Consider the following 18995-nt stretch of genomic DNA (forward strand, 5'->3'; position numbering starts at 1 on the left):
CCGCGCAATTTGTTCAAAAAAAAGAAAGTAATATATTGTCACATTAGATGGACGCGGACGGTGGTTTGTGGTCTGCCAATATTTCATAAATCGCTTCGATGTAAGCCTTGGCATTGTCATTGCCCACGATACCTGATCCCATTTTGTTCATCGTATAAGAAATAGTCATGCGATGATCTAGATCCATGACCACCATAGATCCACCCCAACCTCCCCAGAAGCAAATGTTTCCTTCGGGGATGAAGGTGATAGATTCCGGCACCGGCAGGCCAACTCCCAGGCCGAATCGAATGTGGAACAACAACATCTGATCGACACCGCTAACCCGCTCCTGGAGCATCTGGTCGATAGTCTTAAGCCCAAGATACTGCTTCCCATCGACCGTCCCTTGCAAGGACACAATTGAACCAATCCGAGCCAGCGCACGTGCATTTGAAAAGCCATTCGTGGCACCGATCCCAGCACCCCTGAACACGGCCGTCTGGGTATCCTCGGCGTTGATTATCACGTTGGGCAAGGCTTTACCCGCAACACTTTGGGGGTCGAGCGGCGGAAAATCCGGAGGCGCACAGGGAATGATATCCGCCGTACGCGGCCAGTCCTTCTCAGCCACACCGAGATCGAAGTCCGCGCCCAATGGACCCGTGATCTCATCTGCAACAAACTGCTTCAACGTCTTCCCGCTAATGCGCCACACCAGCTCGCCGACTAAATGTCCATGGTTGACCATCTGGTAGGCGGATGCCCCACCGGCCTTATACCATGGAGCCTGCGCAGCGAGCATTTCAATGGAAGTTTTGGTGTCGTAAATGGACTCCAAAGGCACTCGCGACTCCCAATGGGGTACACCAGACGAGTGGCTGAGTATGTGCCACACCTTTGTGTCTTCTTTGCCGTTGGCTGCAAACTCCGGCCAGTACTTTGACACTTTCTCCTCGACGTCGAGCAGGCCACGATCAATGAGGATCAGCGCAGCCAGGGCAGCGACCACCTTACTGCATGAGAAGACTACGACCAGGGTGTCTTCCTTCCATGATCGTGTCTTGGCGGCGTCTGCATGACCGCCCCAAATATCCAAGACATTCTTTTCGTCGATGTTCACACAGATTGAGGCGCCGACTTCGTCTCCCGAGGCAAGTCTTTGTTCGAAAATATCACGCACTCGGTTGAATGCGGGGTCGCAGAGACCTTGTGTAGCAGCCATTGCAAAGTCTGTCGCTTTAGTTCTTGGTATATGTTGAATATAGATATTTGAGGCTCCCTAGGGGGTTGGATAACTGGGAACAGTCAATATAGTGTTGGAAGGCTGGTGCCTGCATATTTATAGCCGGTTCGATCTTTCAGACCTCGGCATGTTAGTGCCTACTGCGGGGATCCTAGATTCCATCATAATCCAATGAGTTACACCCGTTCTCAAGATGAAAGAAACATACGCACGCACGTATTACCATAATAGGTACAGTCTATGTGGATGAGGTTAGATCCCCCAGTTGGCATGTTTCCACGCAACCTATCAAATATATCACACGACTTCTGGTTCCATATATTCCCACCACTAGTCCATCCAATGTGTATATACTTATTTTTTTATGCGTACAAAATATCCCACTTCACTAGAATACATAAGTTAGTTTCCGGTATAATAGCCCCCTGCTTCTCGCAAAACGAGGAATCTTGCAGGTTCAGATAGATTTCAATTGTCAATTATGATCTGATAAACTGGATCCCATGCAGTGCAAATATAACGTTTGGATCAGTCTCGCTTCTTTGTTATATCAGCCGAAATATCACCAAAAAAGTGTTCTAACTAACAATATCCTCCGACTACTTCTCTTTAGGTAGAGCCGCCAAGAACACGAATAATTGATTCAGCTCGGCCGTTACTTCGACCCCATCTGCAGAAAAATGATTGACCTGAAAGTTGAGCTGGGAAAGACTGACGCTAAGTGGCTACCACCAGGCACACATGTTCCCCTATATGATGATCATCAGTGGTCGTGTGACCTTATTTCTTTGTACAGAATGGACTCCCTTTGGCAGGTAATGTAGTCACGTTTGATCTCTCTGTTTATTCCTTTGTTATCTTAAGATGCCTATGGGGGTTCCCTAAGATAGTAAGGACTTGGCTGTAGTTGATCGGGTGTTTGTCTCTTTTATTTGCATCAAGCCCCTATGCAAAGTCTCCGAAATTAATACTCCGAATATATGTAATCGTCAACTACATAAAAGGAGTACTTCTGTGGTATTAAAACAATATTTTCATTCCACGGCATGCACAACACCTCTGAAAAGACAACAGGTGTGAATAGGAAGTCAATAAATACATAAAAGAAAGTATACAAAATGAACACATCCGCTATAATGCCATGCAAATACAAATTACAACCGTATCGTAACCCCCCTCCTTCATGCTCCGAATATTTACACCGAGTTCACTGCGACTTGATTGGCGCAGCGGTAGGCTCGTGACCCTTCTCAAGAGGCACCCGTTCCACCGACGAGGAAGAGGAAGACACAGCCTCACCAGATGCAATACGCGGCTCCGCATACTCCTCATCATCTTTCCAGAAGTCCTTCTTTCCACGAGCAGCACGTCTAACCCAGGGTGGGAGGAAACCGCCCCGAACCTTCCAAGACCAAGGATCAGACTCATCCTTGTTAGGCGGGACGATGCGACCACCGGAAACCTTCTCAAGACACCAAGCAAAGCCGTTGAGCGTGATGTAGCTGATAATACCGGCGATCAGGCCGTAGGCAATACTGTACGTGAAGGGCATGATGGCGATGGTGAGGAATGCGGGAATCGAATCACCGTAGTACCGCCAGTTGATATCGGCAGCAGCCTGGGCCATCATCGCACCGACAATCACGAGGGTGCAACCCGTAGCCCAAGGTGGGATGGAAGCGAAAATTGGGGCGAAGAATACCGCGATGAAGAATGCAAGTCCGGTGACACATGATGTCAGGCCTGTTTTACCACCTTCGGAAATGCCGGCGCCGGACTCGACGAATGCTGTGACCGGGGGACTGCCGAAAAGGGATCCAATCGAGATGGAAATCGCGTCAACCATGTAGGCCATGGCGCTACCCTCGAAATCTTGGGTCTCCTCGTTGATCGCACCGGCAAATCGGGCCATAGAGTACATTGTGCCTGTGGTATCCAGAATATCGACATACTGTGGAGATGTTAGTCTCGAATTTCTCGCTGTATAAAAGTCTGGTGACATACCAAAAATGTGATGAAAGCCAGTCCAAACTGGCCACCCTTACCAGCCAAGTTCCAATCCTGAGCAAGCAGGGTATGCTTGATAGGATGGAAAGTGACCACCTGCTTGAAGAAATCAAACTGGCTAGATCCAAGCTCGGTGTAGGGGAAGTAGGTGACGGGGGTAGTGCGAGGCCAAGAGATGATAGAAACCAACAAAATGCCGATAATGATAGCACCCTTGATGCGGTACATCATGAGCATAACCGTCAGAACACCGCCGCAGAAGATACCAATCCACATAGTAGGAGAGCGCATCTTAGATGCGCTCGTACATAGGCCCGTTGCTTCATCGAAGGCGCTAGCCACACATCCAGCCAGCTCAATGGGAGTGTCAGAGGCACCCTGAACCAATCCAATACCAGCACTGTATGTCAAACCGATCAATGCGAGGTACAGACCGATTCCGACACCAGTTGCGAGTTTGATAGACTTTGGCAGCGCACGCGCCAGCCACTGCCGCATCCCGATCAACGTCAAACCCAAGAATACCCATCCTTCGACGAAGACAGCTGTGAGAGCAGTCGAGTACGGGACCATGCCATTACCACGCACTCCAACAACGGTGTAGGCGAAGTATGCGTTCAGTCCCATTCCAGGTGCGAGCGCGATAGGGAGGTTGGCGAAGAAACCCATGCAGAACGTCGAGAGGGCGGCGATGGCTGCAGTGGCGGTGACGATATCTCGTTTGATTTCTTGCGTGCACATAGCGTACTCGATATTGGTTGCGCAGAAGTCTTGCATATCTTCCTCGGGGCACACACAGGTTCCACCAGTCGCAGAGGTGATGTTGCTGTTGACGGAGATGATGTATGCCATGGCGAAGAAGGTGGCGAGACCGGCGCGGATTTCAGTGAAGAAGTAGCTACCTTTCCTCTCGAGAGGCTGTGACATGGTTTAGTCTCACATTGCATTGGTATTGAAGATGCGATCACACGTCACATAGAATGCAGTATCACTTACATGACCGCAGCCCTCCAGACGAAACCATTTCCCCACGGGACTGCGGGCAACCCGCACGTTCGTGTCGTGGACCCAGGTACTTAAACCCATTGCGAGAGAGTATCACGGTCGTGTGCGGTGGATACAGCGAATTCCGGAGACGCTGTCGTCGTTGAGACGCAGTATTTAAAGATGTTCCAGTAGGGGTAGGTGTAGAATATAGATTTCAAGGAAGAGATGGGCAAATATTCAATGGTGTCTCTCGACCAACCACATCTTGCTGATAAGAACCCAAAAAAAAAAAAAAAAAAATTCGCCTGCAATTTGAGCTACCTCCGAGTTGTTGGACTCTTGGCGGTGGTGGTGGGGTCGCATTTCACCCGTGAGATACCGTGTAGATGCCCTCATTGGCTATATCTTTGCCGACAGGATTTTGTTCAGGGTTGTCCATGGGTCAAGACTCGGCAAGCCGGCGATGGAGAAAAAACCTGACGGACATTACTTGCGCATAAAAAGTGTTCGAAACAACTTTGGGATGTTCAAAGCAAGAGCTGGTTGCCAAAAAATGCTCTGTAGATGAATATCCCTCCAATGCGAAGACCCTTGAATGCCAAGACATTGGTACGCTCAGCCCTCGTGAGCTCTTTATCTTATCTCTTATCTTTTGTGTGTGTCGTGTGCTTGGATAACGGAGGAAGCCGATGACATAAGTAGCATGGCGAAATATGGCATCCAAATATCCCCAGTCTCATGGCTCTGGGGTATCTGGGGCGGCCATATCCGATCGTGGGCCATCGATGAATCTCACCCGCAGATATCGGATTTGTTCGCTCTGACATAGAACAAGCGTTCGTCCATGAAGGGGTTGCTTACACCAATTGGTGGCATGCGTATGCTCTGCCCATTAGAGAAAGAAGGGGCTAGCCTGAAGTTATTGAGACGCTATGCCACGTGGATATGCGACAGGTAAAGACATCAAGAAAAACTCCGAGGCATCAAAAAGTCAATCCGGTCATCTCGTATCCATTGCTTGTATACGTGCGGACTATACCGAAACAATGCTCATCACCGACAGATTGACCATGTGTTGTGTTTACGCGTCATTCACCGCTCTTTGTGGCAATATAACGCATGCACGTGTTGGAAGAGAAATATATTTGATGATTATAACATGCAAATTATATGTATGGAAATGTATAACACAACAGTCACATCGAACCAGCGCCTAAACCGCCTCCTCCCCTTTCTTCGAATTTGCTGCAGGAGCAGACTCGAAGATGGGAGCAAACTTAGACTTCTTGCGCAACGCAGGTCCCCATTTGATGAACGCCAAGGGAATTGGGATCATGATAAGTGCGAGACATCCAAGAAGTGTACCAGCCCATTGCACACCCAAGTTTTGAAACATCTGCTTCGAGAACAGGGGGAATGCAGCTCCCACCGCTGATCGAATAATGGTATTCGCAGCAAACACAGATGCGGCACTAGATCTCTAAGTCAGTATATGGATCCACGGTAAAACTAAAACGGGAAAAAGATGCTTACAATGTCAAATATGAGTCAATCAAGTAATTGAAGCATTGCAGGAAGATGACATAGATGCCGAATCCAGTGATGACTCCACTGGCAGTAGGGGCCATCCAGTGGATTGACTTTGTCCATCCGGTCCAGCCGTACCAGAAGAGTCCAACACAGAAACAAACACCTCCAAGGATGGCGGGAGGAAGTCTCCATTCCGGAATCGGAAGGTTATTGTTAGCGGCTAGCTTTTTAGAATATGCTCGCTGATCCCAAACAATATAGGCGCCAGCCAGAAACTCGCCAATAATCAGTCCAATGAATGGCAAACTTCCCACACCGAGGTTCATCCCGTGGATTCCTTGGAATACAACGGGGTAGGCACTGAGAAGTGCGTACATCAAGCCATATACAAAACTCATCCAGAGCGATATCTGAAGGAAAGTTAGCATGAATCAGTTCAAGACACTCACAAATCCCTTACCAGGAAAACAATTGGCTCGGTGAAAAGCATACGGAATGGCCGACTGAAATTATTGGTGATCAGATCGCCCCAATCAAGCTCGATCTCTTCTTGTCTGGCGCGGATTCCCCAATTGCGAGTCTGTCGTCGCATGATGGCCGCTTTTTCCACAAGAACGGCGGGTGCATATGTCTCTTTCAAGAAAAGAAGGCAAAGTCCAGTGGCCAACCATCCCATGATGGACGCGATATACATGGTCCACCTCCATCCCAGATACGACATTGTGATGAAGCCACCAGTGAACGGCGACGCGAAAGGCCCGACGAATACGGCCATGGCGAACATAGCGATAGCTACGCCCCGCGTCTGATTATTCCAAATATCGGCAAACACGGCCGGAACAATAGCGATCGGGGCGGCCGAGAAAAAGCCAGCGAAGAATCTCGTCAACATCAAGGTCTGGACGTCCTTGCTGGTCGCTGTTGCAATGGCAAAAATGGAGTACCCGAACATGCCAATGCAGATTGGCCATCTTCTCCCAATGAGCTCACTTGCCGGTGCCCATACCGTCGGACCCGAAGCAAATCCCAGAACATACAGGGTCACACCCAGGATGGCGACTTCCGTGCTGATGTGAAAGTGAGCACTGATGTGTCCGACTGCAGAGGAGTAGATGGCGCTGGCGAAAGACGAAACGAAGGTTGTATATGCTAGAGTCCCCGATATACCGATCTTGCGTTTCAGGGACCAGTTCTGGGGGTGCAGAGGATCGTTCGCATCGTTGAATTCAACGATATATTGTTCCGGGTCTGGGAGAGCTGGGGGATGAGGCTTCCCAGCTCCGAGGGGGAGCCACTGGTCGGGCGGTGTTATCCCTATGCCGGAGCCAACGGTTGACCGATGTTGGAGTCGATAAGTGTTGATTCGCTCTAGCTCGATTTCGTTTAGGATGCTTTGGCGGCGATTGATGGTCCCTGAGCGCATGGACCCAATTTCCGATAGTCGCCGCTCGGGCGCCGTCTCGATAGTACTGAGATCATCACTTCCATTGGAGCTAGTATCGTGTGGGCTGTGAGACATGCCGATGAATGATGTAATATACTATGCACTTGCCCTGCAATTGTCCTTTGAATATTGATAATATTAATTTTATCTAGGGGACAACGAAGATATATACAAGAATACAGAAACCAAACCTTTCGGAAAATTTGCTTCCTAAGGATCGAACGGCCATTTTTCATCACTTTGATGGTAGGCCATGTCGTCATGGAGTGTTGTTTACCCCGGTTGATCCGTTCAATATGCTACGGGAGTCCATACAACCAGTGCCGCTACTCCGTATGGACCTCAGGACTGCCGTGATGTCTCAAAAGGGTAATACGCTACGGATCCCGGTCGCAGAACCATGGTTTGACACGCGGAGACATATGAAGTTTATTTGGCCGTTATGAACTACAATATACCTGGGTGCAGTCGAGATTGTGTACAATAATATGCAACATAAAGCCACATAATTATATGGCTTATGATAGTGTAAGTCTCCTAACGTGCCAGAGAAAAGCCCCGCAGCGCCCCAACGGTTAGTACGGAGTACGAAGTGTATTATTAACAAGAAGTCAACGACAAAAATGTTCAGTATGAGAATTTGGCTATTCAAAATGTTTGCCATATTTGGCCATTGTTCATGTCCAAGCTTTGAGCGTGCATCGATATATCTTCGGTATCTTCGATGAGATTGAAGGAGGATGGAAGCCGGATAGACCAAAAGCATAGAACTAAAGGGATGTAGGCTATTAGTGCGTAAGGTGGGGACAGAAATGGTGATAGGAGTTCCTAACTTCTCATGGCGGGCATTTTCTATCACATACTTCGTACTCTAAGTTTCTTAAAAAAAAAGGGTGTCAACGCTTAATTGTAATAGAGTATCGTCGCACATGGCGAACAGATGCTGATCTCCCGCGGCAGCAAAATCTCTTCCAAATAGGTGCTCCGAAAAACAACAATAGGAATAATAAACAGGAATAATAAGACAACATGAGACAATACAGAATTTCTAAGATAACATTGGATTGTGTTCGACAAAATTATCATCTTCAGTGCCACCAGGGTTGGAGTGGGTGCGAGGTAGCCGATCTGTCCACTGAATGCCCCTAGTTTGTTTCACCTGGGTAAAGGGCATCTACACTTGGTTGGGGAGGGTAACTAGTTAGAACTTTACGCGTTATGATTGATTTGAGTGCAAATATCAGTAACTTAAGTTTCAACGTGCTAAGAATAATAAAGTCACATCTCCATCCAGCCTCTCAATACATACATTAGATTCTCCCATCTCTACAACTGTTGTAATGTGATGATTCACCCCTCACCAAGGCCGGGTAACTGTGGTGTGTGACAAATGCCGAACGGGTTGACGCCCCGGTTTGAGGGGACAAGTCATGAGGTTCATACCCAATCAGCTGCATTTAAGCACCGGACTCAGCACGAGTAAATGGGAATGATAGGCATTTGGCATGCTTAGCGTCGCACGAGCCCGGGAGGATTCCCTAGCGCCCAATTGCAATGCTCTGCAGTGCCCACTACTTGGTACCAGGGTCCAGATTAGCGCCCGCATTACAAATAACGCTTATATCTCCTGCATGAAGACGGAGTGTGTCCCCCTGAGCGCTTTTCAAATGAAGGGGATCCCCGCCATGTCGCTCGTACGAAATTTGTGGACCAAGAAACCCTACGAGATGAGGGTCTTAAAGCGACCCCCCGTACGGGGCTGTTCCAGTAGAGGAAAACCACTCAAATCGAACGCCATCATCAGAATCTCAATTTCAATATTATACAACAGTCGAGATTCCTGATGTCGATGAGCAAAAGCCTCAACCGCAACCACAACCGCTCAGGCTCTCTCGGTTCGATAGAGTTACTCGTCTGCTCTGGGACTTGGTTCTTGCTATTATAGCCTCTCTCTTCACAGTGTTCGGTATATGGGTTGCTTGTATCGACGGGAAAGCGGCAGGCCCGGAATCGATAGGCTCCAAACTATTTGAAACTTCTCAATACGTTAGTTGCCCCCGAACCTACACTCGTCCTCATTCTCGTCAAACAAATCTAGCTCACACCACATTTCCTCATAGGCGCCCACTGTATTCCCAGTCCTTTTCGCTGCCATTGCCGGCAGCAGCATTAAAAGCATTGCATCATGGCGCATCCAGACCACTAGAGGAGCGACCATTGGGCTAGTAGAGCAATGTCTCGGCAGTCAGACTATCTCAGGAGCTTTTCTCACCCAGATCAGACTGCGTGCTGTCAACTTTGTCGCCGTCTTTACCATCTTGCTGTGGTGCCTGTCTCCGTTAGGCAGTCAAGCATCTCTCCGGGTAATTTCCATCGTTCCGAGTTACCCAGGTAAACCGGTCGAGTTGACCAGTTTCAACACATTCACTCCGTACCAGTACGGCTACAACCAAGCGGCAACTCAGGCCATAACATCCGTCGCTAACCCCATGACCGCTTCCATTTCCGCGGCCTCGCTACTTTCAACCCGAAACCAAGACCTCTGGGGCAACATCCGGTTTCCTGTGATCGAGAACCTCGAGAAAAACAGTACAGGTTGGATGAAGGTACCTAAAAGCGACAACTTGACGTACGCATCTCTCGTCGGCGTGCCGGTGATTGACTTACCCAGCTCTGGCAACACATCCTTTACTCTTCCGGGCTCATATTTATCCATCTCTTGTCCCGTGTTCGACACAATACACACTCTGAATTTGACCAATTTCACCGGACCAGATGCTCCATCTCCCGGCAATGGCGACGATTGCAGCTGGACAAGCGCCTGGGGTGGGCATCAGTTCCAGATCGCCCTCTCGGAACCATGTTCGAACTCGCTTAATGCATCAATGACAAAGACTCGGAACGCCCGCAAGTTGATATGGGAATCATGGGATCGTGGTTATGCAGGGCCTGAATATCATCGATCCCCCATCACGCGAGCCATATGCGACATCAGGACAACCTACGTCGATGCCAATGTGACATGCGAGAGCTTAGACGATAATCAGTCTGCGAGCACTTGCAACCTACGCTATGCTCGTCGCTCGATGGATACATCCCATTTCCACAAGAATTGGACTATCTTCGATGTAAACTTGCCAGGAGATCATCTGCTACCGAAAGGCTATAACAATGGGCTCTTTGAGCTCCTCACTACCATGTTTCCACACATGGACCAGAACGGTGGTCTCCAGCCCTTGGTTGGATATTTTATTGATCCTTTTCACGCTGTTGGAAACTTTTTCGGCGAGAATCTTATGTCTCCTCAGAGCACAACTACGAACGTATTTGAAACTCGTCTGTCACAGCTTTTCAATTCTGTCCTGTATCTTGGAATCAGCCCATCCGCATTCACGGGCTCTGTCAACATGACGCAGATCACAAGCAAAGAAAGCACAATCACGGATACCCCGTTCAAATTGACTGCCGAAAATACCCATCTGCAAGATATTGTTAGGTGTAACCGTCCATGGCTTGGCGTGCTCATTGTTTCATCGGTCGTTATCTTCTGCTTTGCATTAGTGGGCGCCTATCTGCACATCTTAACGATCGCCCCCGATCACTTAGGATCTATCTCCGTTGCCCTGTTGCAAAATAAGACCGAGGGAATTGTTGGGTCTTCTACATGGTCTTCAGATGAATGGTCAAAGAATATGCGAGACAAGAAAATATGGCTTGGGGATGTTCGGCCTGAAGCTGACGTTGGGTGTATTGCCTTGACCACTGCGGCACAAGATATTCCCCCTGGTGCGATAAAGGGAAGACTTTATCATTGAGATAAACAATAGATTTGAACTCTGTAGGTTGTTGAGAATGGGATCCTCAAGGGTCATTAATGTGTACCGGGTTTGGCTTAGGTTATGAGACTTTCCTTGGGTCCAATATATAATTGTTTCGTGTAGCTGAAGAAATCAACGAGACAAAGGGGAGAGAATAATTATTCCCTGAGGTGTGGAAGCAAACAACTTTTATAATCAACCACGATTCTTTTATGTACGTGGATACGAGGTATAATTGGGGATAGGGTTTACATGTAGACTGTTTAGCCTAGTGAATATCATGACAGTTACTTTCTCTAACGGTGTGATATACTGAGTATACAAGTAGTCACGACTACCTAGGTGACTAGCTCTACAATCAAGAGGAGTGAGTAAACACCCCCCCATGTATTCCGTGGGACTCGACAAGTGAACTATGATGCCCAAATGCTTAGCGACTTGTTGAAGAACACTCACGAGAAAGACTCGTTTGATTTGGGTGCGGATCTGCATGGGCCTCAACGATGTTGATGTCTCATGCATAGGCACCCGGGTTGCTACGGGACCCTCCCCATATGCTGTCTCATGGGGGCTACGGTGAGATGATGGTCGAGAGGGAGAGGGTTGGAGAGAGAAGAGGAAAAAGAAGAAGAGGAAGAGAGGTGAAAGGGGTCCTTTTATATGTTCACACCCCAGGTACCTTCCTGAAATGGACAATCTCCAACGCACCTGCCCTGATAGTCCCCGATATACCAACCCCACCAAAACATTTGACACAGGCAACAACTTCAACTAACATAAAGTCAAAATATTCACAAATGAGATTTTAGACCCGATTAAAATCTCGTTTGGTGCTGTTCCCATCCATCTCACTGATTGGACTGTTGCCCAACTCGGCACTCCCTTCGTCACCAGCCAACTCAACAACATGGGATCCAGGGGGAGGTCTGAATGGTCGTGCAACAGAATCAGTTCCCTTCTCTGTAACTGCCGTAGTACCGCTGATGGATGATCCAGTAGCATCCGCTTCATGGGGCCCATAACCACCATGCTGGCTAGCAACCGGTGCATTCTTTCTGTTCCTCTTCCTCATGAAGATCACAGCCAAGGCAACGATAATGGCAACCGCAGCTACAACTCCAACGACAACACCTGCAATAGCACCGCCGGATAGTGATGGATTAGAGGAGGAGCCGGTGTTGTCATTTCCTGCAGAGAGTCCGGACTTGGTAGGGGTTGTGGTAGCGGATGCCGACGTCGAGGACACGGATGAGGATGAAGATGTGGATGTGGATGTAGCCGATGTAGACGTTGAGGTCAAAGCAAGCGTGGCAGTTTGGTCTTTGGCATCAATTTCCTTCTCAAGCAGGACATCGAAAGCCGCAAAAGATTCACTGGCATTCTTCCTCCACACTCCGCATGAGTATCCCGCCCTGGAAGCACACTTGGTGTCGCGGTATATAGAGACGCATAGATCTGATCCCTCAGGATCCCAGGTAAAAGGCTTTTCTTTGCCGATGGGGGAGGTTGTGCAGTCCTGTGCCTCACCGCCACGGGCGATTTCAGTAGCATCGGTTGCGTTGGTATAGCCGAAGGTCCATGCATTGACCAGTGGAGTTAGCAACAGTGCGTATAGTGGTAGTATCATGGCGACGTATGTCTTTTGAAAGATGAATCGGAGCAGAAAGAAGAACAAAATCGTCAGGATTAGACTTTCAGCTGTTAAATGTGTGAGGGGGTGCAGGGACCCTGATTGCCTTTTGAATTTGCAGAGAATAAACTTCGTATTGAAATGAGCCTCGTCCGTGTCTATGGTGGGTACTCTCTAGCCTATACCCGGAGCCAGTTAAAGCTCCCGGTTTTGGACCCTAATATGACTACAGCGGTCGATCTATACCGGGTGGGGGAAAAGACAAGTGAAGACCAAGAAGCTAGTTTTGAATGCAGATTAAGACGGTCTCTAGTGCATTTCTAGGATGGGAGATCGTCCTAGTATGGATCAGTTGCCTTGGTCGTGGGAGAATCAAACTGTTTCATCACGTAGTCATGGCCTAAAACAGTCACTGCCTGAACCTGATTCCAATATCGAGATGTGCTAATAACCTTTGTGCGGCGGCTGTATATGTTGTAGTGTGAATATACCATCCTGGTCAATATCTAGTCCCTGGTGGCTGACCATTTCCGAGAATACGGGGTGCAGCAGTCCTGTGCTCTTACTTCGTACCACCCTGTCAGAATTATAGTCTAAATCAGAGTATGGAGTACTTTAACTAGCTATTTCTGACTACATGTTGCGAAAACTGCAAATTCGAGTCTCGGCCTGCAGCTATTTTGTCGGTGGAGTATGGTGATTGGTGCCCTGTGTGCCGAATACGAGGTGATGAGCATGCAAAAATATTATAAACCGTAGATCATCGTAATATGTTGTATTGTGGATGAAGACAAAGACAAGATTGGTGTTCATATCTGTAAGGCAATATATAAGCAGTTTGTTGCTCTCTTTGGTCTCACAGATCACCATTAAGTACAACATAGAGAAAAATAAACAAAAACCAAAAGAAAAAAGCACGGCACTGCCAAGACTTGCGGGACAAGAATGCTTGGTGGCATTAGGGAGTTGACAGGGGTTTAGGTTTGATTTCCACTTGGTTTCCTAGGAATTTTTCCTCGGCAATTCTGATTGTTCTAGTACCAATGAGTGGACGAGCAGTAAGGGCCCATACTAGGATCCTTTGGGGGAACCTATTGCGATGGAACATGACAGCAGTGGACCAAAATCGAACCTTGTTCACGATTATGTGTCTATGGATGTCCGTTTTCTTTTTTCTTTGGTGGAGGGTAAATCTTGAATGCCTCAGGCATAATGGTTTATAGACTGTGGTCTTGTGTGCACGGGGGTGGATGGATTGTATGTGGTTTTCCACACTTTCCTTGGCGACGATCAAACAGTTGCCCAGGTGGCCTTATAACATTGTTAACAACAAGTTAACAAGTTAAACAGTTCATGCTACCGGATATGACGTCAAAACACAGTTTCTTAAAGATATGATGCGCACAAAGTCCTTTATAGAGACAATAGTTATAGTTGATAACTAATCATGGCTCTCAAAGAACGTTTGTATTCAGGTCTACTGCGAGGTCAAATATATATTTTCCCCTATGTATAGTTACAGATGATAACTAGCCGTCGTGGCCCCCATTTTCCAGAATTGGCTTTCACCAGGCACCAGACCAGCCGATCTTAGAATATGATTGATGGGTGACGCAGCGGTACCAGGCCACAGAGTTTCCCAACTTCCTAGTTTGTTGGTAGTAGTCGATTCACCACATGCAGTTATCCCAGTACACTCGACCCCAAGCTTCTTTGATTCGAAAACTGCGTAAATAACGACTGGTCAAATTATATCGAGTGTGCAGCTTGACATGGGCTCGTAAAGGCGGTTAGAGCCTGTGCTTCCATATCGGAGCTCCGCGGAGCTTGCCTTGTGGTATCTTTAGCTATCCAAAGGCGATAGCCACGGTAAAGAATTGCCGGGCTCCAATCAAACTGTGAGCCTGTCTCAACTTAAAGGTCAGCTAAGCACGATGCAAGGTACCAGGGGAGTCAGCATCATCGATTGGCAATGGTCCTTGTCCGTCGTGTGCCGGAGGTTCCCTGATGAGCGAAAGCCACGCTGGTGAGCTTGAGCACTTCTGTCAACATCCCACCGAAAAGAACCACCGTCGTGTGCTAGATCAATCAGTGCGCATCCATTGCAATTTGACAGTCAGTCCAAATCCCACTCTGGCCTGAGTTCGTCTTCTGCAGTTGTCTTGTTATCGGTGTGACAGTAAGTGTCTTTCTCTGCGCCACTGAGATATTCCTTTCGATCGTCGCTTTCGTCGGGGGTCATTGGGTTGATGTAGTTCTGATACAATCAGGTCTGAACTATTGCTGAAATCCACGATATATAGCTGGGTCATAGATCGATATCGCCACAAACCCGCAATATCCAGTGAGACTATATCCTTCAATTAAGGGCCATTGGCCCCTCTTGTTGAACGAGGCAGCCAATGAGTCCATTACCTGGCCGGTGACTGACTTATGGAACAGAAAGACATCGTTGGCTTACCACCACTCCGATAGTATGGCGCCGGTCAAAATAATCCATCGCACCAAGTCCCCCTCCCTATCTCTCCATCAGATTGTCGAACGATCGGGCCACAAGGGCAACTGGGCGAACAGGAACCGCGGGGTGGTGCTTGTCTTCTGCATCGTTTTTCTCGTCGTGGTTGGAGTTATGGCACTATTTGCGTACCGACGAATGTTGCAACGGAAAGCCAAAAAGGAGTCCTATGAGACGACGAGTGATTAGCTCATCCCGTAATATGCGCCCTCGGCCGGGATTGCCATGCAGTCGAACCCGAAGGCAGATGGCCTCGCTAAGATCGGGAGGTATGTCTTGGATTTTGACTGGCAAGTTGGGAGTCTCAGAGTTGGTGGTGATATACGTTTGTGTCTGCGTGTTGATGTTTGACTTGGTGTTTGGCTCTAACGAATCCCCAACTTTAAGCGAGATGGGCAGTTTCCGCGAGCATATCATCAGTAATGTCCAAGTGCGAAGAACATGATCTCCTTGATGTTGATGTCAAAGATCAATAGTAACCAATAATAAGAATCTTGATTTCGCTGGCAATGATTTCTGATGTATGCGTCTTTTGTTAGCTTTGGTGGGCAACACGTTTCATAACAGGCTCGATGAAGGCATTGTCTTGGACTAGTGTTCTCTCTGGGTTACCCAAACAGACCTCAGATGATTAGTAGATTCAAAAATCGTAGTTGGCTTTTGGAGAAATGAAATGGTGATGGATTGTGGGAAAAATAACACAGAACACCATCTGGTTCCATCTCACCACGCCGAAGAAGTTTCTCCACTGCATGGCATTTACGATCGCTTTGATTCTTAGCTAATCTTCCACAAGATATTATTCTAGGCAAAAAGTAAACCTTTTATTCCTCCGAATCCGACGAATCTGACATCCCACCCCTTGTTGTACGATCCAAACTGATCTGACCCTCAAGACCTTGGAACTGAGCGGTTACTTAGAAATCATCTAAATTTATAACAGCGCATCGCACTCGATCTCCTGGAACTGGCCTTGTTTTACCAAATGGATAACATTGGGATACTTGCTAAATTGGAATACTTGCTACTCAAGGCCTTGCAGTTTTGGTGCCACGAAAGCTGGCGTTCGAAGTCAAGAGAGAAATCGGCTTCACTCTTCACTCTTCACTCTGATGAAGATAGCCGTGTAGGTTCAAGAAGACGAAGAAAAACACGCAATTGGCCACAACGAAAGCACATCAGAGAAAGCCAAACAAAGTCCTCATGAAGACCCAAAGAGAGGTCTGACAAATGAGCAGGCAGCAAGCGTCTTAGTGCAACATCCAACCTTTGGGTAGATAGACCAACCTTACCCTGTTATTGTCTTCATGGGTCACGTTGCGTTACTCCGTGCAATAGGATGCACACTCGCATACCTTACCCCCAAAACATGGAAAGCAGTTTGGGGGAACGTGGACTATTGTGAGGTTCAGGATCTTCCTCGGAATTGCTATTCTTAGCCATGTTCTAGAGGGAAATTTGGGTCAATATCACACACCCCTCATGTTCTGTGGAGGGGGCTTTCCCTTTAATGTCGACTCATCCGTTGAAGCTGGCTAGATGGCTGAAACACATAGTATTTCACTTCCCATGGATAACATATGTTTTGCAGATCTAGACTTGCCCTGTGCAACGAAAACGAATAACGAGGTAGAGGAGCAACATAGGGCTACGGCCAACATTTATATATATAGCCCCTATGAAGCGAGCGCAATACGTATATTCCAAGGCTTCAAGTCGTAATTCACTGCAACAGATGAAAGGACTGAAGAAGGAAAAGAATCCAATATCCCACTTACCTAACATCACTATGCCAGATTATGTGAGAAACAATTATGGCAATTCTCTCAATCATTTCTCCGGTTCCTGTGCGCACCTGAACCTTGTACAGAACCAGATTTAGCCTCTCATAGTGTCGGTCAATTCTTTTTCTTACTGTCCCAGAGACATCTCCCCTATAAACCAGAGCACTTTCCATTTCTGCCGATCCTCTAAAGACAATCACCATACGTCTAGTACATCAGTTCGGGTTATTAAAGTGGAATCATGAGTTCAGAAGGAGGCCCGGCCAGCACCGGTCCAACTGATAACAATGGAAAGAGGAAACGGCCCGAGTCGCCGTCTCAGGAGCCGACGTCTAGGAAGGTTAATTTTCTCCACTTATGTTTGAGACCATGTCACTGACTCACGATTCCATAGTCCAAGGATATCAAAATCCCCCAGAGGCAGTCGGCTAGGATTGAATTACAGAAGGTAAGATGAGTTGCTTCTGCCAGAATACCACATATTCACCCCAAGAAGCAGGAAAAAGCCCATCGTCTAGACCTCGGTCACAAATTCCCCAAGGAAAATTCAACTCAACATCTACAAGTCCCTGTGGAGCCTCATGGTGAGGTGAGAATACATTGAAACTCTCCGTATTTGACAATGGCTAATTCCAGAGAGGAAAGTCACCGTGGGTCACCGGACCTACTTCGACGAACCATCCTGATAACACACTCGACGACCTTGGTAACTTCAGAATGTTTGTACGTGACTCCCGTGATGAGGCAGAGCTTGCCGTGTATGTTGGCCTTCAGAACAAACGCGACCTCAGACATTTTGCCTTGTCCTGGCCTGTCATCAAGACCTGGATTAAGGCACCACATAAGCAGACTCACTCGCTGAAAGTTGAGATAAACCATCTCATCCAGGATGGCAAGGAATTACAGTGTATCGAGGACCCTTACGAAATTTGGCCGCAACGTTCTCGGGAGTCGGAGGAGCACACTTCTTTGAGACTTACACACATTATGGCATGGCATCTGGTGCGGATGTCTAAGGATATAGAGGAGTACATCAGGTCCAGTGACCTAGATAACTTGCATCGCACACGGAGATACCGCGGTGAACTAAGCGCGATGTTGGAGCTTGATATCCCGCTGGACAACATTTTCCATCCCCGTCCCCAGCTCATATCTTGGAGAAACGAGCTGAACGACACTTATGATCGCTGCTGGTCAATCTTGGGCTACATCTCATGGATTCCTTATATGAAGTCCTGGGAAAAAGCCCTGGGTTTCTTCGTCTCCTCAGAAAATAACGCCATCACATATGACAGCGGGATGCCGACAGCGACGAGACCAAGACCCAACCACCTTAGGCTAGCTCAACAGTGCTCCTCTTCATCTCCCGGGGAAGTACCAAAACCATTCCCCCAATGCAGGTTAAGGTAACCTGGGACCGGAACGAAAACACACATAGAAACGCGGATCTGTGCCGTGTCCTCACAGATATCGTGCACCAGGGGAAATTACTCCCTCCAACAGATCAGATAATGACACAGGACCCCCGACTGTGCAGGACAGCTGCATCATTCCGGGACGTCATTCGACATATGATGTCCTGTGGTTGTTATGGATTAAACCTGTATGATATGAAGTTGTCGTATCGATCGGAGGCAGATAATTGCTATTATCAGATCGACGCGTTCAGGTCCCAGTGGAAGGTATTGCATGGGATTTTTTCAGACCCGGCTAACTCGAATTTTGTGATTCGAGTGCTTCTCGATGTTCATGAGTATCGGAATGGGGAGATCTATGAAACCACTGAACTGCCACCGGTCTATTGAATATCATCGTTCGATGCCCACCCAACCTCAACGTCTTAGGAGTGGCTTTCACCAAGGAACCTTCAACAAAAGTACTATAGTTGATTTTGGCCTTTTCTGTCTTTCTGTCGTTTTCTTCCTTCCGCTGTTTTTCTTTTCCCGATTCGATAAGTTGAGTCAGATTATGAAATCCACCCTTGCAGACTTCGAAGATATACTCACAGGACCGCCTATGTAATGATCTTGTCCAATATATTAGTATATGTTAGTC

The 18995-nt window shown here is 47.8% G+C and overlaps 7 protein-coding genes across 7 annotated transcripts; 2 read left to right on the plus strand and 5 right to left on the minus strand.

The window, feature by feature from the left end:
* Positions 1 to 43: 43 nt before the first annotated feature.
* N7516_007030 (serine hydrolase domain-containing protein) lies at positions 44 to 1204 on the minus strand (the record flags this gene model as incomplete). The annotated part of the gene is made up of 1 exon (XM_057219750.1): positions 44 to 1204. One exon carries the CDS (start codon positions 1202 to 1204, stop codon positions 44 to 46), a length of 1161 nt encoding a protein of 386 aa, XP_057073841.1.
* A 1228-nt stretch (positions 1205 to 2432) lies between these two features.
* On the minus strand, positions 2433 to 4318 carry N7516_007031 (NCS2 family permease; the record flags this gene model as incomplete). The annotated part of the gene is made up of 3 exons (XM_057219751.1): positions 2433 to 3176; positions 3230 to 4150; positions 4229 to 4318. 3 exons carry the CDS (start codon positions 4316 to 4318, stop codon positions 2433 to 2435), a joined length of 1755 nt encoding a protein of 584 aa, XP_057073842.1.
* A 1114-nt stretch (positions 4319 to 5432) lies between these two features.
* N7516_007032 (MFS transporter) lies at positions 5433 to 7268 on the minus strand (the record flags this gene model as incomplete). Its single annotated transcript, XM_057219752.1, has 3 exons — positions 5433 to 5691; positions 5753 to 6159; positions 6210 to 7268. The coding sequence occupies 3 exons, from the start codon at positions 7266 to 7268 to the stop codon at positions 5433 to 5435; spliced, it is 1725 nt and encodes a 574-aa protein (XP_057073843.1).
* A 1610-nt stretch (positions 7269 to 8878) lies between these two features.
* N7516_007033 (uncharacterized protein) lies at positions 8879 to 11008 on the plus strand (the record flags this gene model as incomplete). Its single annotated transcript, XM_057219753.1, has 3 exons — positions 8879 to 8960; positions 9025 to 9239; positions 9314 to 11008. The coding sequence occupies 3 exons, from the start codon at positions 8879 to 8881 to the stop codon at positions 11006 to 11008; spliced, it is 1992 nt and encodes a 663-aa protein (XP_057073844.1).
* Positions 11009 to 11816: 808 nt separating this feature from the next.
* N7516_007034 (uncharacterized protein) lies at positions 11817 to 12638 on the minus strand (the record flags this gene model as incomplete). The annotated part of the gene is made up of 1 exon (XM_057219754.1): positions 11817 to 12638. One exon carries the CDS (start codon positions 12636 to 12638, stop codon positions 11817 to 11819), a length of 822 nt encoding a protein of 273 aa, XP_057073845.1.
* Positions 12639 to 15159: 2521 nt separating this feature from the next.
* On the minus strand, positions 15160 to 15573 carry N7516_007035 (uncharacterized protein; the record flags this gene model as incomplete). The annotated part of the gene is given in 2 exon segments (XM_057219755.1): positions 15160 to 15276; positions 15289 to 15573. 2 exon segments carry the CDS (start codon positions 15571 to 15573, stop codon positions 15160 to 15162), a joined length of 402 nt encoding a protein of 133 aa, XP_057073846.1.
* Positions 15574 to 17181: 1608 nt separating this feature from the next.
* Positions 17182 to 18350, plus strand: N7516_007036 (uncharacterized protein; the record flags this gene model as incomplete). Its single annotated transcript, XM_057219756.1, has 4 exons — positions 17182 to 17280; positions 17335 to 17388; positions 17434 to 17529; positions 17577 to 18350. The coding sequence occupies 4 exons, from the start codon at positions 17182 to 17184 to the stop codon at positions 18348 to 18350; spliced, it is 1023 nt and encodes a 340-aa protein (XP_057073847.1).
* Positions 18351 to 18995: the final 645 nt, after the last annotated feature.

Source organism: Penicillium verrucosum (genome assembly GCF_028828655.1).
Source record: "Penicillium verrucosum strain IBT 35672 chromosome Unknown utg000002l_segment0_segment0, whole genome shotgun sequence".
Lineage (NCBI taxonomy): Eukaryota > Fungi > Ascomycota > Eurotiomycetes > Eurotiales > Aspergillaceae > Penicillium > Penicillium verrucosum.